Here is a 17,923-nt window from a genome sequence, read left to right as displayed (position 1 = left end):
TAATATCTAGATTTCATTTAATGACATTAAGTTTAAGAAAAGTTTTTTAAAATATACATATAAAATTAAACCGCGAAGACTGACTCAATATTTCTAAATGAAACTAACAAAAGAGCAGATCCGAGGGGTGGATTCAGCTGCTGCTGCCGCCATAAAAAAATCATAAAAATATCCTTTTTCAGTAAATAAACAGTATCCGTATCAATAATTTTGATTTTTATATATAAATAATTATTTAATATTTTGTTCATTCGCAATAAAATATTTTTTTTTTGTGCATCGGTAAAAAATATATTTTTTTGAAGACAAAGATTTTCACTAATCGAGTCGTGGATATCTGACATATTCATATTTAAGAATTTTTTATAGAGCGGTGATGAAACATATAATTTATACAAATCTTTCGACCTCGATTATATTTCATTAAAAAGAGAGACAGAGTTGCAAACTACAAAAGGTACATCTAAAAAAATTAAAATACAATTATTATTTCATTCATTTAAATAAAAAATTTGATAGAAAAAACTTAAAGTTCAAAAACTTCATCAGTTCTTTATTCAAAAAAAAAAATAAATCATCAGTTGATAGATCTAGTTTTACTCACTGAATACTCCCTGATTATGTATAAAACAAGACGCAAGATGTGTATAAAATAGACAAAAAAAAACTAAAGAGTGGGCAATCCACCCTTCTCCCGCCATAGAAGTAACCCAAAGAAATCCTAACCATAAAAATTAACGGATAAGCTCCTCCCCCATCCGAAAGACTTCCCTCGTCTCTCTCTGTCGCTTGCCATCAATGCCATGGCCCAACTCTCTAGGGTTCTTCACACCTCTGTGCTCCCCCACTTCCCCCAGAATCCATTACCTCCCTCCAGCTACAACGGCGCCTCTCCTGCAGTCCCCTTCCGCCACAGGACTCGCTGCTCGATCTCCAGTACTCCGTCCACCACCTCAAGGGCCTCTGAGGCCCGCCCCATCCCATGGGGCTGCGAGATCGAATCCCTAGAGAGTGCCTCGGCTCTGCAGCAATGGCTCTCGGAGTCCGGCCTCCCCCCTCAGAAGATGGCGATCCAGAGGGTGGATGTTGGAGAGAGAGGCCTCGTCGCCCTCAAGAACATCAGGAAGGGGGAGAAGCTCCTCTTTGTGCCTCCCTCTCTGGTTATCACGGCTGATTCGGTAAGGTTATGCAGTATTTTGTGTTTTTTCTTATTCTAGGAGACTGATGGAGGTGGTTATAGCAAACACAATTATTGAGAAAAAAAGAAGCTTGTTTATTTGTCATTTCTCTGCACAGAGGATTTCACAAGTGGCGTAGAATGAGCATTTTATTGGTAACTTGATTTCTCTTGATTCATTTTAGTTGAATGTGAAATTTTCTAGGCTAGAGAATTTGCTGTTTGGCTTGATTAAGTGTTTAATTTTACCAAGGATGACAAAAAAAAAAGGGAAAAGAAAAGAACTACACATTGATCCTCTGATTAAGTGAAATCTGAGACCAAATTTAAAGCGAAAATGTCATGGTCCACAAGAATGATATTTAGAGTCGAGGCAAAGTGTTAGATAACTGCATATTAGGCTTGGGTGTCATGTTTGATGGGTGAGAAAATGAGATTTTTCACCCTTTTTGAGATGGTTCAGACGAGAGGCTTTCATTTCATTTAAAAAAAAAAGGAATGTCCACAGAAAGAAAGATATGCAAATTCTTATGATCAGGGCATAGAATTAAAGCTGTAGGTATCTCGTGGAACTAGGCATTTAGGTTTTGAGATGTTAGGTTTAAGATGCCACTGTTGAGGCATCTATTTCCCCAGACGCATGCATGTTTTCTCTTGGACGCTTGTATAACTTCTTCCGCTGATCCATGTAAAACAACTTATTTTTATTTTTAAAAAGAGAAGAAATCTAACAAACGTCTTACTTGTGTTGCACAATGATATATCCTGCAAATAACATATTGCCATAGCCACTAAATTTCTTTAGTAAATTTTTAAAGACTAATTCAGTAACTCTACCAAAAAAAAAAATCAATAGCAAAAATTGAATGTATGGATGATCAAGAATCATTAAATATAAAATCCACTGTGGGGCTTACTGTTGCCATTTACTTTGATCTACCTTGAAGTGTATACAGATTGAGCATATAATGCAGGATCATTTAGAATTGTCAAGTTTTCTTATGGGCATCCCCATTTCACAAATATCTAATTCTGGGAAACTTATTGGTAGAAAAAGTTGTTAAAAGATGTATGATGCACCAATTGTGACACATGATGCAACGTTTGAGATCTGCAACTGGATTCTGACCTGGTCATGTCTGGGACAAGCAGAGTTGTGGGGACCATGTCTTTATAAAACCGATATGAAAAATTATAAATCTTGAATGGTTTTCGAATCATCAGTTGAAGCTCAGGCAACTAGGACAAAACAACTCAAGGTTTCAGTGGACTAGAAAAAAGCCTAGATGAAAGGCGACATGAAAATTGGGACCAAGAATTCCATTTATCCCTTAACCATGTATAAGCAAATGAACTGATTGAATACTGTTCCCTACTATATATAAATATCCTCCCTAATAAATTCAAACCCATGTATATGGGAATGGCCTGTAGGTTAGAGAGTATTTCACTTCAGATAAATGTATGACAGAAATGAATAGTTGAGATGATTTGTAAAGCATCTTAGATCAACAGGATGAGGTTGTAGGTTATGATTATGCTTGCATTGACATGCCTTTTCATTTTCAAAATAATCTTGAATCCAACCATTGGACTATGCATCGTAACTGATAATTTTCTAAAGTATCTTATTACTTTGCAATTTGTGTTCTTATGCACATTTTTGCTGTTTTCTTCAATGTGGAGATTCTTTATAAGATCTACTCAATTAATATCACACTGATGTTATCTAGTAGACTTTTTAGATTGTGTATTTTTGTTCATAGGACTGGAGTTGCCCTGAAGTAGGAAATGTTATGCGGAGAAATTCTGTACCAGATTGGCCATTGCTTGCAACTTACCTGATAAGTGAAGCAAGTCTCTTGAACTCTTCAAGATGGTGCAGTTATATATCAGCCTTGCCTAGACAGCCTTACTCGCTTTTGTATTGGTATGTTTAGAGCTTCAATTGCCTGTATGTGAGGTTGTGTGGCCACAAGAACTGCAACCTTTCTTGCTCCCATGGTTTTTTGGGTATGTTCTCAGATTTCTTCTCTACAGCATTTATATGTCATTGCAGGACACGCTCCGAACTAGACACATATTTGGTAGCTTCACAGATCAGGGGAAGAGCAATTGAAAGGATTACTGATGTTACGGGAACGTATGCATTTTCTTTCTCTTCTTTCTATTACTATTACTTGGTTATTTTTGTGTGTATTATCGTTTTCTTTGTTCCAAAACTGCAGGTACAACGATTTAAGAGTCAGGATATTTTCTAAATATCCACAGTTATTTCCTGAGGAGGTACCTAAAAATGAAACTCTTTCTCTTCATGCTAACAGAATCATGGAACAGTTTTATCGACATTTGCTTAAATCATAGATATAATAATATAGGAAACATTTCCATCCAAATTCAAAAAGAAATCTAAACCAATTTGAGTTGCCTCCGAGGCTGTAGGATTGTCCATTTCCAAGCATATGAAATACTACATCTTTGTAAATCATTCTTTCCCTCTTAAGCCTTACTGTTCTCTTCTGATTGTCATCTCATGTTTGCTTCCTCATCAGATTGATTGTATCTGATAATGGAATGGAATGTCTTGTTTCAGGTATTCAACATGAACACATTTGTGTGGTCCTTTGGCATTCTCTTCTCACGTTTAGTGAGTGAAACAATTTGCTGAGTCCATTGTGCTTTGCTATGTAAAACTACCTGCTTAATTATGTCGTAATATCTATGTAAAATGATATTATATATATATATATATATATATATATATATATATATATATATATATATATATATATATATATATATTTCAAATGGATTTTCTAGTTCACTACGATCTACTTTTAGATCGATTTCTGATTGATGAAATTTTGACATCACAGGTTCGTTTGCCATCAATGGATGGAAAAGTTGCATTAGTTCCTTGGGCAGACATGCTTAATCATAGCTCTGAGGTATCTTACTCCATAATATGTGATTTTTGTTTCTTTGGTACATTCAGTTCAACTCTGCCCATATTACATAGTCTGCCACTTCAAGTTATTTCTATATGTTATTCATTATTTGGTGTGAATAATATCTGTTGTCCTGCATGAGACCCTCACTTTGATTGATGTTGGTTTGTACTAGGAAATTATTTGAGAAAGACCGGCATATCTTTTTTAACATGTATGCATATAAGAAAGTGGATCCATGAATTAATCCACTTGACAGTCTTCACCGTCTTTCAGGAACCTTGTCCTGTAACGTACTCAAAAAATCTATGATATGTGTATCCTGAACAGAAGTTTAAACAAATTTACCTTTTTGTGTGGATTGGACATTTCATCAGAGATATCTGTGCATGAATTTTTCCAGGTGGAGACATTCTTGGACTATGATAAATCATCTCAGGGAATAGTTTTCATGACTGACAGGTCATATCAACCAGGTGAGCAGGTAAACAAGTTCTCTAGTTTACTTATCATATAGCTTTTATTTATTTAGTATTGGATGTAGTTGATAGAGTTTCATGATACCCTTGAAAGAAGCTAATAGGTAGAAACATGCTAGAACTTTATCAAAGTTGGTTTATTTTGTGGCAGTTTCTAGACTAGATGTGTTGGCTAGATTTATAGAATTTAATTTGCAATCCATAATTTTCTTGTAGAAAATATTAAAAGATCAAGTTTGTCACATTTTTCCATTACATATAAAGTTTTTTAGAATTTGTAAAATTTGTCTTTACAGCCTACTGGTAAAAGGTCTAGGAAGCTTAATTATCTTGCACCATGCTATGACATTAGAAAGTAACATATAAAAATAGTGACCAGGTAAACTTTCCAATGCCACCAAAACAAACAGCAATCCAGTTAGATGGTGGATGACTATATGGAGAACTGTCCTTTCTTTCTAATATTGTTTTTCTTCTTTTGTTCCCTCTAGAATCATTCTGGGAATGCTAGTCTATATGTTTAGCTATCTTAATTTGTAAGAACCATAAACCAAGTTTAGAATAATGTCCTTCTGCACATATTTAACTAAATAATATAAATATCAATTTTCAAGAAAAAGAAAAAGAACCTAAGACTTTTTCAGATTTGTCCAATAACTTCATTGATAAAGATGAGTAATTGTTCTCAAGTTCTCAAAGGTAAATCTTCATGTGAAACAACTGTAAAGCATCGAGTAGGCTTTATATGTTGTGTAGCAACTTGTTGGTTTTACATATATTGTGGTGTCAGCATTTTGTGGTTCTAACTCAAATATTCAAATTTCTGAAGATCAATTTGCATTTTTTTAACACCATATGTACGATCTGTCTTGCTAGGTCTTGTGCATAACCACAACTTGAAAAACTCCACTTAAAATTCTTCACTGTACTGCCAATCTAAATACTACTATTCCTCCCTCAACAAGTCACCAGTGTAAGAAAACTGGGTCATTACTGTATAGGGGAAACATAGGGACCTAATGAGCACCAAACTATAATACAGTTAATATTGGAAGATTGGGGATTACTTGTCGTCTTATTTCTAGATGTGATATGCATGTGGAAGATTGTAATTTGTACTTTTATTCTTTGCTAATAGTTATACTAGTCGAGACTTATCCTGCACCATATCCCCTTGATCTGGATATCATGTTTTTTAATTTTTGATAAAAAGGGTAGCTAAAATCCACTCGCTTAGAGAAACAAAACAAAGGACGTTGATGCAGTTATACAAGACATATCCTCCACCATATCCACTTGATTTGGCTATCATGACTTTTTCTTTTCTAGATAAAAGGGGTGGTTAAGATCCACCCGCTTTATAATGAAGAGAATAAAAAAAAGGAGGTTAATGCAAGATCAACCAAAGAAACAGTGCAATCTGAAACAAAATCAAAATTACAAGCTTTGACCCTTGCAAAAACAAAACTCTTGTTTTACTTAGCTTGCACTAGTATCTCCCAAGAGAGAACAAATTCCATATCACGTGTATTAGTTGCATCACTTATCTGGATTGTTGGATATTTTCAAAATAAAAAAAGGATGTTTTATTTTAAAACATAACCTGCCAACTGTTGTTGTGGTTGGTTGGCTGGCCCCTTTTCCAAACAGGCATTTGTTTGAGTCTCTTTTCAAACGGCATCTAGCGTATTTGAGAAGGAAAGTGTCCGTTGGGATGTGTCCGATGGAGGGATGCATGCTTCTGGAGAAAATGTGTATTCCCAAAAGAAAGCATCTATCCTAACAGACATGGACTACTCTATTAATAGCTAATTAAATCCCTGTATCAGAACACAACAACACACCATAATACACCATTATTATCAGATCAATTTGATTCTGTAGACATTGGTGGATGCTCATTTGTTTGCCTTGTTAGTGCAAAATGTGATCAAACATTGTGCTTCATTGTATCCTAAAGGCTTAAAGCACATTCCCCTTGCAAACCTGATTGGTAAAGGGAAAGCCTTAAGGAAAGTGGCAATGCTACATGCCTTGAAGCCATCCTCTTTTTCAAGCTTTCCATTTTTCTTCCCCCTTTGCTCCAACATGCATTAATTAGTAAAAATATTGGCATTGTGTTCCATCCAAATGGACTAAGTGGCAGCCAGCAAGTTGGTCCTAGATTTTCTAATCCATCTAGCTATCATTTTTTCACTCCAATCTTTTTTTTATTTTGCTCCTTCAAAATTTTGATATCCAAAATCCTGTTATCAAATCCGTATGGAAGTTCTTGAACAAAATTTTACATGAACTCAACCAAAACTCTATATATGAAACAAATTTTTAGGGTTGGACATTCACTTGAATTTGACTCCACATTTTGAACTATTCTCAGATTGTCCCTTTATACATGCTTCTATCTAAGTCTAAGCTCAAAGGGGCACCTGCAATTCTCTACCTTCTCCCTATCCAGCTCCTGCAGAATGCTAGCCACCTCACCATACCCAGCAATCTAGTGGAAAGCGGGGTGGCAGGCGGAGCTAGGGTTTTAATAGAAGAGGGAGAGGGTGCTCTGTAAGATTCAAAATCAATGGTGGAGATGAGGCTCTATGGCAGCAGATGAAGGGATCAATGGTGGCATTGTATCCACCTAGAAGAGTCCATCATGATCCATGAAAATCTTCTAAATGCCAGCCATCTGATCTTGATCGAGTGATAGCGGATAGACCCCAGAAAAAGTGGTCTCTTTTTCAGGTTCCTCTAGTAACTATTTTGGATCGGCATGTTTGTTTTTTGCTGGACGCATGTGGATAAACACATAAATTTTTTATTCCAAAGTAAATCCACATAGTAATCTTACGCTGATGGCCTAATAGGCTATTCACACTTAGGATACTTTTGGTTAAGTGGCCACATGGATGCTCAAGACCCAATCCATCTATTCACCCACATGAGCCCGAGAAGTCAGATGGAGTGGGGGAACCCCAATGCCTTATTATGATGATAGCCTAACATGCAGTGGGCTTGAGCTAGCTTCATCCGAGGTCTGGATGTATGGGCTATTGGGCCATAGTAGGCAACTATTAGGAAGCCAAATGCAAGATAATCCAGTCTCAGCCTGCCATGTCCTAACCCGATGGCCTGAGCCCAGTACGTGATAGACGACCATACATCCATAGGGTTTAACCCCATGGGACATGCAAGGCCTGCCTTTTGATTTATACATATTCACATCAGTCCAAACTCATACAGTGGTAGAAATAAATAATCTAATATAATTATTTAAAAGAATTAGTCCACAATCACTTAATAAGAATAAGTCTAATAAATGTATCCAAAAAAAAAATAATCAAATGTTTTCTAGATCCTAAGCTTATCAGTGCTCGATCCCAAGCCCCATCTACTCTTCTGCATCTGAAAAAAATAGAAGAGAGAGAGAGATTGAGCTTTACAGGCTCAGTAAGTTACCAAAATCTCCAGTTGGATCAAGTATATTACACAAGAAATATAAATATTAGTTTGCATGATTTTTCATAAAAGCATGCCAATGAATGAAATATATCATATCTATCAATATAGAATTCAAGATATATAATGCATTTGGCCAAAATAAATTTCCAAAACAAACATGGATGGATCTTCCATTCTCACTCCCTTAGTCCTTACGACTGTGGCCACGATGAGCCCATGGCAATCCTCGAAAGAGACTAAATCTTGACTACAACATGCCGTCCATTGATCATGCACCAATGATTGTCCCATTGGAGGCCCAGACGAAAACTAGCTTTGAAATCATATGGAAAACATGCTTCTATCAGCACGTGCCAGCAATCAGTCCGACTGGCTAGGGCTGAAAGAAAACTAGCTCCTGACTGCACCACATTATCAGTTGGCATGCGCTAGTGCTTGCACTACTAGAGACTCAAAAGGAGACTAGATCCTGAGCCCGTGTGATCATAGTCGGACTACATACTAGTAAAATCAACACATAACATATATGATAGCAACATATTTATCGATATAATAAAATATAATTCATGCCCAAGTAAATTATATCATACTTGATCCAATATTTTACAAATTATTTTCATGGAGCATGCATATGATCCTTAACTTAAACATAACATAATAGCAAAAGATTAATTTCCAAATAATATAGATCAAACCACGTGCATGATAAAACACTAGGGGTAGAGGTAACTTGCATGTTTTGCTCTAAAATCTCTCGAAATTCACCAATTAGAAAAATCTTCCAAAAACCTAAAATAATTAAGTATCTTATTAGATTTCAATAAAACATTATATAATTTGAAATATCTTGTGGTAAGGTCCAGTCTACCTCTAAACCACCAAATCTAGCTAACATCCGGGGGTCTTGACTACCTCTTGGATCTAACAATTAATTATAGCCTGACACTAACACAGGTATTTCACAATGAGATGGAGTTCATGGTTACTTGAATGTAAAGGAATCGGTCTTGATCATGCCTCCTTGCTCTCCGGATCCGAGTTTCCACCTGATCAAATTAAAGTTTCCGAGTCAGATCTAATTTATCAATGAAAGAAAAATTAGACTAATTAAAGGAGATTTGACTTAGTCTGGGTCAACCAACAAAGATAGAAAAGAGAGATAGATTCGGTCTAGGTTCAATCAGAGGCCTAGGTTTGATCTGTTGCTGACATGGGTAAATCATGGTACCAGGTGCACAAGTCAGAGAAGAGAAAATAACAAGTACGGAGAGAAAAAAAGAGAATTTATAGAAAATAATAAATGAAGAAAAATAAGAAGAAAAGAGAAAGAAGTTAGAAGAGGAAGATGAAAATGGAAGGAGGATGAAGAGAGGGAAGAGAAGAGGCTAGGGGAAGGTGAAGATGGCTGGGTTGTGATGATTGTGGAAGGCTCAGTGGTGGCGGGCAGTGCTCTACGGGCGACAGTCAACAGTAGCTGGTGGCAATGCAGGCCAGCAGAAATGGGTTGAACATGAAGAAGAAACAGTCATGCAAAGAAAAAAAACAGAGAAGGGAAGAGAAGAGGGGCAGCACCCCTAGCTCCCTTACTGGCCAACGGCAGTGGATTCCGGTGGGAAGAAGACAATGTCATGGAACAGCAAAATAGGGTTTTGCAAGGAAAAATAGGGTTTTGGGGTGGTGGAGCTTGGTTGTGGCAGCATGGCGGTCGCCAGAGATGAGGAAGAAGGATAAGGGGAGAGGAAGGGTTTAGAGAAGGGTTTTTGACGAGATAGGCTCGGCTCAGTGAATGGATAAGGCCGGCTGTTTGTCAGTTGGCAGCGGTCCCAACAACCGGTGCCCGTTCCTCACCGGTCTGCATGGAGTCCTCACCGGCCATGCCCTGCATCCATATTCCCACGGCGGGAGCTCTGGCAGGGGATCGCGATTTCCTTGTTTCAATTCTATTTTTTTTTTTTTTTGAATTTGAATTGAAGTCGGCTTGGTCTGCCAACTCCAACTTGAGACAGACCCCAATTTGGGCCGATTCTCTCACAGCCCAAATCCATTTGCTAGTTCCCATTGTTCCATTGCCCACATCCATCATACCACAAGTCTAGAATCATAACATTATACTATTATTTTAGGATATGTAAGGAATTAAATAAATATTGACATATTTACTAAGAGGAAAAGAAGAAATCAGATCATAGCATATATTTTAGGCATTCACAAAATACAACGATAATCTGCTACTAATAAATGAATATATGATAATGTCATGATGATTTATTACAATATATTGCTTTATGAACGAAAGAAATATGTCTCACGCTGTTATTTTACAAGTTACAACCTTTTAAAGTAAAAAGAACTGTGGAAGGACACTGAATATAATTTCAGGCTTAAGAAGTTGAAGGTGATGATTTCCTTGCTCAGCATGGCATCCCGTAGCTCTCAAACCATAATACAAGTAAAACTTGATAAAGAGGCACCTGAATTTAATGAAAAAGTATTTAGTTATAACAGTGAACATCTAAATTAGAGTTGGTGCAGTTTTCTCTTCCATGAAATCCTTCCATGAAACATATAAAGACTTCTCTGAACAAAGTTCAGACAAGAACAAACAACATCTGTTAATTTCTGGACCGACTTTTGAAATTAAATTATGATCATACACAAATTTGTCTCCTGTGCTAAAACAGACTGCTCTTTGTTTCCTGAACAAACTCTACTTCTTGCTATTATCAAGTTTAATCTAACCAAGTGACTGTTGACCTATTTTTCATGATGTATATTTTGAAGTTTATTTCTATGTGCCACAATAGGGAGTACAACTTGACAGAACATCTCCATCTCTTTATTTTTGTGAAATGAAGGTACAAAAAGGAGCATGATTTAGGCTGTCATATAAAAAACTCTGTATTTTGCAATTTGCTTTATGGTTTATTAATAACATGAGAAAGACCTTGTTTTAAATTTCTTCGTGTAGAATCTTGTTCTTTTAATTTAAAATTGTTTAGTCCTGATGATAATCTTTGACATTCATAATAGCTTATATCTTGAATGGATAACTCATTATAAGGTGTACTCTCTCTCTCTGCTATGATGCTTAAATATTTCAACAGGTATTTATATCTTATGGCAAGAAATCCAATGGAGAGCTTTTGCTCTCATATGGTTTTGTTCCGAAGGAGGGTGCAAATCCAAATGACTCAGTTGAGTTGTCATTGTCTCTTAACAAATCTGACAAATGCTACAAGGAGAAACTGGAAGCCTTGCAGAAGTATGGTTTGTCAATGTGAGTACTGTATACCCATCAATGAGTACAGTTGGAACCTGAGTATATAAGGAAAAAAAAAAGATGAAAGAATATAAAATAAGTTGAATAATTTAAGCAAACTCATATTCAACTTTAATGAAATAAGAAACTATGTGAAATAAATGACTCTTCATTCTTAGAACCATTTTTCACATTTTGCTATCTGAAAGAGCTCTATTTTGTTGGTCATTGTACTTGTTAAGACAAACTGTTTGGAAATCATTAATTACTATTTCTGCACCATAACTGGAATATCTTATACTAAACTACTTCGCAGAGCAAAGTGAGCGAGATAAATTGAAATTTCCTGAAACTGGAAATGTTCATCTTCATAATGAGGTTGCAATTTCAATTTATGTTGAGTTACATGTAGTTGCCAGTGTTGCTTGTCATTAGCATGATCATATCCTGAAACTTACTCATCCTTTTAAATATATGTTTTGTTTGAAATATGTTATTTGTGAATGATAATTTACTGGAACAAAATGCTGACAATTAAAGATCACTAATTGTCTATATTATTTTAAAAAGCATATTTACTTTGTTCATTATATTATTTTGTAGGAAATATTCAAGTTTATGTCTATGGTCATGATTCTTTTTTGAGCAGGCCTCAGAGATTCCCTTTGCAGATCACTGGCTGGCCACTGGAGATGACAGCATATGCTTACCTTGTGGTTTGCCCACCAAATATGAGTCAACAATTTGAAGAGGTTTGACAAATTTATATTATAATAGAAATATGTGAATAACTTCTTGAATGTCTCTATAATTATTCTTATTGCTTGTAAGGTACAATAATTGAAATAATATGATTGTCAGTTAGGTTGGAGTTGACTGCTCTTCTTTGATCTGTTTTCTTTTTTGCCAACCTTTAAATTCAGAAATATAAGATTATTAGGAAACAAGGTTGGCGGAACTGTCCCAAACCATCTAGTTCGGGGCGTCCCGAGCTGTACCAATAGCTTATCAGGACAGTTCCAGCAAAGAATCTGAAACGCCGCCCTGGAGAAGGAGAAGAGAAGAAAAGAGCGAGCGAGCGAGAGAGGGAGGGAGAGAGAGGGAGGCCGGCGGAGGGTGGCGGAGGCCAGCGTTGGTGCAGGTGGTGGAGGCCGTGGCCGAACCCCTGTTTCGTTCAAGTGGAGGAGGGAGGGAGAGGGAGGGAGGCCAATGGAGGGTGGCAGAGAACGTCCGCACCAGTGCCGGCCCGATTCGCTGACTTCACTTAAAAATTGCAAAAAAATTTACAGTCGGACCCCTGCTTCGAATGAAAAAGGAGTTCGGCCGCGGCCTCCACCGCCCGCATGCCGGCCTCCCTCCCTCTCCCTCTCCCTCCCTCCCTGACTCATTCTCTCTTTTTCTCTCTCCCTCGGTTTTCTGTGTTGGTACAGGCCTGACACGGCATGGCGCGGGTCCGTTTGACTCGTGTTGCCGGGCAACCGGTACGGTGCTCGGTACCGGCACAGCAGACCCTGGCAGGAAAGAACCTGAATTCAGAAAAAAAATCAATATAGTTCCATCTTCTATGTGAACGATGTCTGGTTTCATAGTTTTATGCCAGATGGTGGAGTTTACATATAGCCACTCATAGAAATAATCCTATGCACTAATTGATTTCTTTTGACACTCATCTATTCGTTAGAAACTTGTTTCTGTTTTCTGGTAGAAGTTCTAAACTCGAGGACATCCAATATAATAGACAAGTTAGTTGCCATATTGTGTTTGAAGTTACTCCTATTGTATGTGGTGACAAAAATTCTGAGAGATTATGCAAGGTGGAGAGAAATGAATTAGTCTTCAACAAGTATAAATCTAGACCTCTGGACAATATTTGATGCTCTTGAGTACTATGTTTTTATTTATTAATTATTAATTATTATTTTTAATAAAGGTTCCAACTGAGAATATAAAATACATGAATAAAACCTGGATATCAGATCCTGTATTGTGCTTATTCTTTATAGGTAGCAAGAGCAATGTGCTTAAAACTTGGTCAACAACCTTGTTTTCCAAGGATTGGACTGGTTTATGACAATCCTGATGTTTTCGAAAAGACAATTTTCTTTGAAAGGCAGATTTTGATACATTTCTCAAATTTTGACAGCCTACATCTGATGGTAAAATTTACTGGAAAATGTTAAGGAATATGGGCTCTTATCAGTAATTCTGTCACATCCTTCATTGGCAAAAAATGATTGTGAATATCTACTGGTCTTGCATTTTTTTCTCATATATGATCATATTGCAGTTTTCACTGCCTTGTTTTCCACCTTTGATAAATTTGAAGTAATATGCTTAGTTGAGAATTATCCTGCCACTCATGAATTAACAGATGGCTGCTGCTGCATCTAATAAAAGTAAATCTAAGACCGGAATCAACTACCCTGAATTGGAGGAGCAAACTCTTCAGTTCCTATTGGATTGCTGTGAATCAAGTATAGCAAAGTACACCAAATTCTTAGAGGTAGTGAGTTTGTCCCATGACTCCCATCTGTTCTATAATTTCTAGTAGCATTTGATAACTGAGAGTATAAGTTCTCCGTACTGGTCTTCTAATTCTTGAACCAAAGCTTATTTTTCCACTTCCTTCATTTAGAGATTTCTCTCAAGATAATTTTACATGCCTTTTTACATTAATATCAATCACTTTATTTCATTTGCACTACATCTTCGGTTAAGGTTTTCTAGACTCATGGATAGGGTAGATAGGGTTGCCACTGAAGCTTGTGCCTTTTACTTAATGAACTGATCCTTCCAGTCAGTTTCTTGGTTCTTGAAAGGCTTGACCATAACATGTTTTATGAACTTCCAGGGTGGTGGTGCCCCTGATTCAGTTCCAACAAATGCAAAGCAAGCCAATCGAAAATTGCTATTGAAAAAGCTAGCAACCGAGCTTTGCACCAGTGAGCGGAGGATCCTATATCGTTCACAATATGTAAGCTGCAATAGCTACCGAACTCTACCTTAAATGTGATTCTTATTCTCCAATACAGATGTAATCTGCCAATTTACAGCCACTATTATGAAGTTGTTTTCCACAAGATAGCGAACCTTCTATAAATTATGCTTCAATATACTGTATCCATAAACTCTTTCAAATGAGCTGGATGTAGTCACCCTGATTGATTAATACAATGGACATGATATATCACCAAATTAGTATAATAGTAACTTCTGTTGCTTTTGTAGGTATTGCGAAGGAGGTTAAGGGATATGAGGAGTGGTGAATTACGGGCATTAACTCTATTTAATGGATTCAGAAAGCTTTTCAAATAGGGGAATGTGAGGTACCATGTTGTTCTGTAGCCAAAACATGCATGCTTCACCTTATTTTATTTCACATGCAACAAGTGGTATTCCTCTCTAGTTGACTGGTCTTTCCTATAATCTACATTCATCAAATGCTGAACTGATGCAGGTTGATAGCGGACAATACTGCAGTTGAGAAAATTGTTTGTTGTGGAGTATGTCAACAACCAGATCGTGATCTTTATTCCATTGTCATCCGCATGGAAACTCCTGAAATTTCATGAGGAATTAAATTGCAACAAGATACTGGTATCATAATATCTGGTGCCAAGTCACCTCTACTGACATTTAGTTAGACCATGTTATTAAGATATAAGTCATTTTGTAACCTGATAGCCCAATGGACTGCCTTCCACAATCACCATTCCCTTCTTCCGTGTAGTCCACATGAGATCTCTCGGATATGGCTATAGCTATTGGTCGCTCCAGTGGAACTTGGGATTGTTGCAATTTGTGATGTAAAACTTAGTTTTCAGGAGTTTCAAGGATGTTACAGGTGTGGTGGGAAAAAAATATTTATATATTATATCTAAATTGGAGATAGCTTATGTGGAGTTCTTCATTCGCTACATGGACACTAGTGTTAGTGATGCCTATAGTGTTGTTCTTCGGTCATTATTAAAGTTCATTGCTTAATATGCAACATATATTAATGATATTGGTATTAATATACTCAGTCATTATTAAAGTTCATTGTTTAATATATAATAAAAATTTGGTTATTGAAGTATTCTATTTATTGGAAAAATTGTATCCTGTACGTCACACGGGTCCGGTATTAATAATGTCGGTGTCATGGTGTTTTTACTCTGTTATAATTAAAGTTCATTATTTAATGTGCAATAAACATTTGATTATTGAAGTTTTTTTATTTATTATAATTTGTTATATTCTTATATTGCATTTCTAAAATAATTGTAAAAAAGAGAAATATCATACATGCATCGCAGTAGTTACGTACTAGTTGTTAAGAAAACTAACCTTTCTCTCGTGCAAAATATATTTAAAGGAGATTGTACATGGAAAAAAAAGTTAGTTTTTCTATAGTTGCAACTGCCGGAGAAATCAAGCTCCTGTGAAATTTTATTGGACCAACTTTGGTTTGCCATGACCAGGGCTAGACTTGATTTTCCTTATTTTGAGTCAAATATTTGAACACAAATTTGACTAACTAGTTATAGCTATTGAATACAGTCAAGCCTCTGGCTTTGGTATGATTAACCTATGTCCTTTTCAACAGGGGAGCCAAAAAGAAATTTTTTTCTATGGCAATTTATTTTTGATTTATGTCTAAGCAAAGGCAAAAATTTTTTGAACGCCTAAATATGATCTTTTTGCTTTTCCTCACGTTTAGGACTCTTATGGAATGCCAATATATGGTGTTTTTCTTTCTTATAGGATGTCTTCTTCCTAAGTTTAGGATTATTTGTAATTGCTTAAAAAGCATTTCAAACGTGCCTATATAAAAGCATGCCCTATGTTTGTTTTTAGAGAAAATTTATTTCAAGTTTGAGTGAATTAAGGAATTAAGCCTTTGGCTTGTTTTTCTTTTTTTGGGTGTTTTATATCTCTAGGCTTTTCTTTGGGTGGTGAGCGTGTTCTTGCTTTGTATCTCAGAGAGATTATCTGTGAGTGATGATCGCTAGAACTCTGCATTCCTAGGATGGATTTTTTTGGGTGGTGATTTTTTTATTATTAAACTATGTATCCCTTGGGTGGATTTCTTTGGGTGATGAGTTTTTATCTATCAATTGTTCTAGTTCTTGGAAATTTTGGGTTTATCATTATTCTCAAATTCTTGGTTGGTGTTAGAGTGTTCGTTGTTGTCTTTTTCCTCTATTTTTCGGCATCAAATTTGGTATCAGAGCATCCCAGGTTGTCATGGCTACTCGAGGGTGTGGTCGAAGAGGGCAAGAAGTTGAAGGACCAAATCGCGAGCGAGATCTTCGTGATGATGCGAATGAAGAATTGCGGAGAGAAGTGCAGCGGCTTCAACAAAATTTGGCACGTCTTCAAACTTTGAGACATAATATCCCAAATCATGAATCAGAGGAAGAAGAATCATATGATGAGGAAGAAGAGACCAATCCTTTTCATCATGATCATAGCCCAACATCGAATCGTTCTCAAAGGAGTCACAAGTTTCAACGAGAGTTCGACATCAAAGTTGATTTTCTTGATTTTGAAAGAAGGGCGTATCTTGATGAGTTCATTGATTGGTTGCATACGGTGGAGTGCATTTTTGAATACAAAGATGTACCAGAAGATCGCAAGGTGAAAATTGTAGCCATCAAATTGAAGAAACACGCCTCTATCTGGTGGGAGCATTTTAAGAAGTAGAGGGCACATGAAGGAAAAAGGTGAATTGTGACATGGGAAAAGATGAGAAAGGTGCTGAGATAGAAATTTCTTCCAGATAATTATAGATAAGATGTTTTTCTCAAATTTCATAATTTAAGTAAAAAGAATTATCTGTAGAAGATTATACTGCTGAATTTGAGTATCTAATGTTGCGGTGTGATATTTAGAAGCTCGAGGAGCAAACCATAGCCCGTTATCTTGGCGGATTACGTGGTGAAATTTGTGACGTGATACAATTGCAATCTTATTGGACTTCTAATGGTGTGTGCAAGCTTACAGCTAAGGTGGAGAAGCAATTGAAGGAGCATCGTAGGGGAGTTTTTTGCTCTACAAGTTGTGACACTCCATGTAATCGAGAGAGTGTCAGACCTTCCAAGGTTAGTTCCACCAAGGCGTCCTTGTCAAAATCTCTCCTAAAGCAGAAAGCCAGTAGTTGGTTCTAGTTGATGCTTCAAATGCCAAGGTATAGGCCATATTGCATCTGATTGTCCTAACCACAAAATTATTTCTCTTGTGGAGGGAGACGAAGGTGAAGCCGAAGATTTGGATGAACCAACATATGATGAGAAGATAGAAGAAGATGAAGTGCTTTATGCCGATCAAAGAGTATCTCTGGTGGTTTGTAGGAGCTTGAGCGCAGTATATGTAGAAGATGACGAGTGATAGCACTTCTCATGGTAAAGTCTATGATGTGATCATTGACGGGTGGAGCTATGAGAATGTCGTGGCAGCAACAATGGTGGAAAAATTGAAGCTCAAAATGAAAAATCATCCTCAACCATACAAGCTTTCTTGGCTTCGCAAGGATAATGAGGTAAAGGTTCACAAGTGTTGCCTTATTCAATTTTCTATTGGCAAGAAATATTCCAATGAGTTGCTTTGTGATGATATATCTATG

General features: G+C 36.6%; 1 protein-coding gene across 2 annotated transcripts; it reads left to right on the top strand.

Moving 5' to 3' along the window:
• Positions 1-726: 726 nt before the first annotated feature.
• Positions 727-15,233, top strand: LOC103716470 (ribulose-1,5 bisphosphate carboxylase/oxygenase large subunit N-methyltransferase, chloroplastic). 2 transcript variants are annotated; one of them, XM_008804479.4, is made up of 13 exons: positions 728-1,178; positions 2,944-3,107; positions 3,237-3,320; positions 3,406-3,463; positions 3,771-3,824; positions 4,054-4,125; positions 4,529-4,609; positions 11,162-11,334; positions 11,966-12,068; positions 13,688-13,819; positions 14,168-14,290; positions 14,545-14,642; positions 14,774-15,233. In XM_008804479.4, the coding sequence occupies exons 1-12, from the start codon at positions 804-806 to the stop codon at positions 14,629-14,631; spliced, it is 1,506 nt and encodes a 501-aa protein (XP_008802701.2). In that variant the 5' UTR covers positions 728-803; the 3' UTR covers positions 14,632-14,642; positions 14,774-15,233. The 2 variants fall into 2 exon arrangements, with proteins under 2 accessions (XP_008802702.2, XP_008802701.2); XM_008804480.4 differs by lacking the exon at positions 3,771-3,824 and having other exon boundaries at positions 727-1,178.
• Positions 15,234-17,923: the final 2,690 nt, after the last annotated feature.

The sequence above is a fragment of the Phoenix dactylifera genome, chromosome 1, assembly GCF_009389715.1.
Source record: "Phoenix dactylifera cultivar Barhee BC4 chromosome 1, palm_55x_up_171113_PBpolish2nd_filt_p, whole genome shotgun sequence".
NCBI classification, from domain to species: Eukaryota; Viridiplantae; Streptophyta; class Magnoliopsida; order Arecales; family Arecaceae; genus Phoenix; species Phoenix dactylifera.
Note: the sequence above shows the minus strand (reverse complement) of the source record. Positions and strands in the feature narration are given on the sequence as shown.

Coding starts and splice junctions, on each gene's coding strand:
- LOC103716470 (XM_008804479.4), top strand. CDS start 804: ATGGCCCAACTCTCTAGGGTTCTTCACACCTCTGTGCTCCCCCACTTC. Junction 3,321..3,405: donor ATTACTGATGTTACGGGAAC/GTATGCATTTTC, acceptor CCAAAACTGCAG/GTACAACGATTTAAGAGTCA. Junction 12,069..13,687: donor TGAGTCAACAATTTGAAGAG/GTTTGACAAATT, acceptor ATGAATTAACAG/ATGGCTGCTGCTGCATCTAA.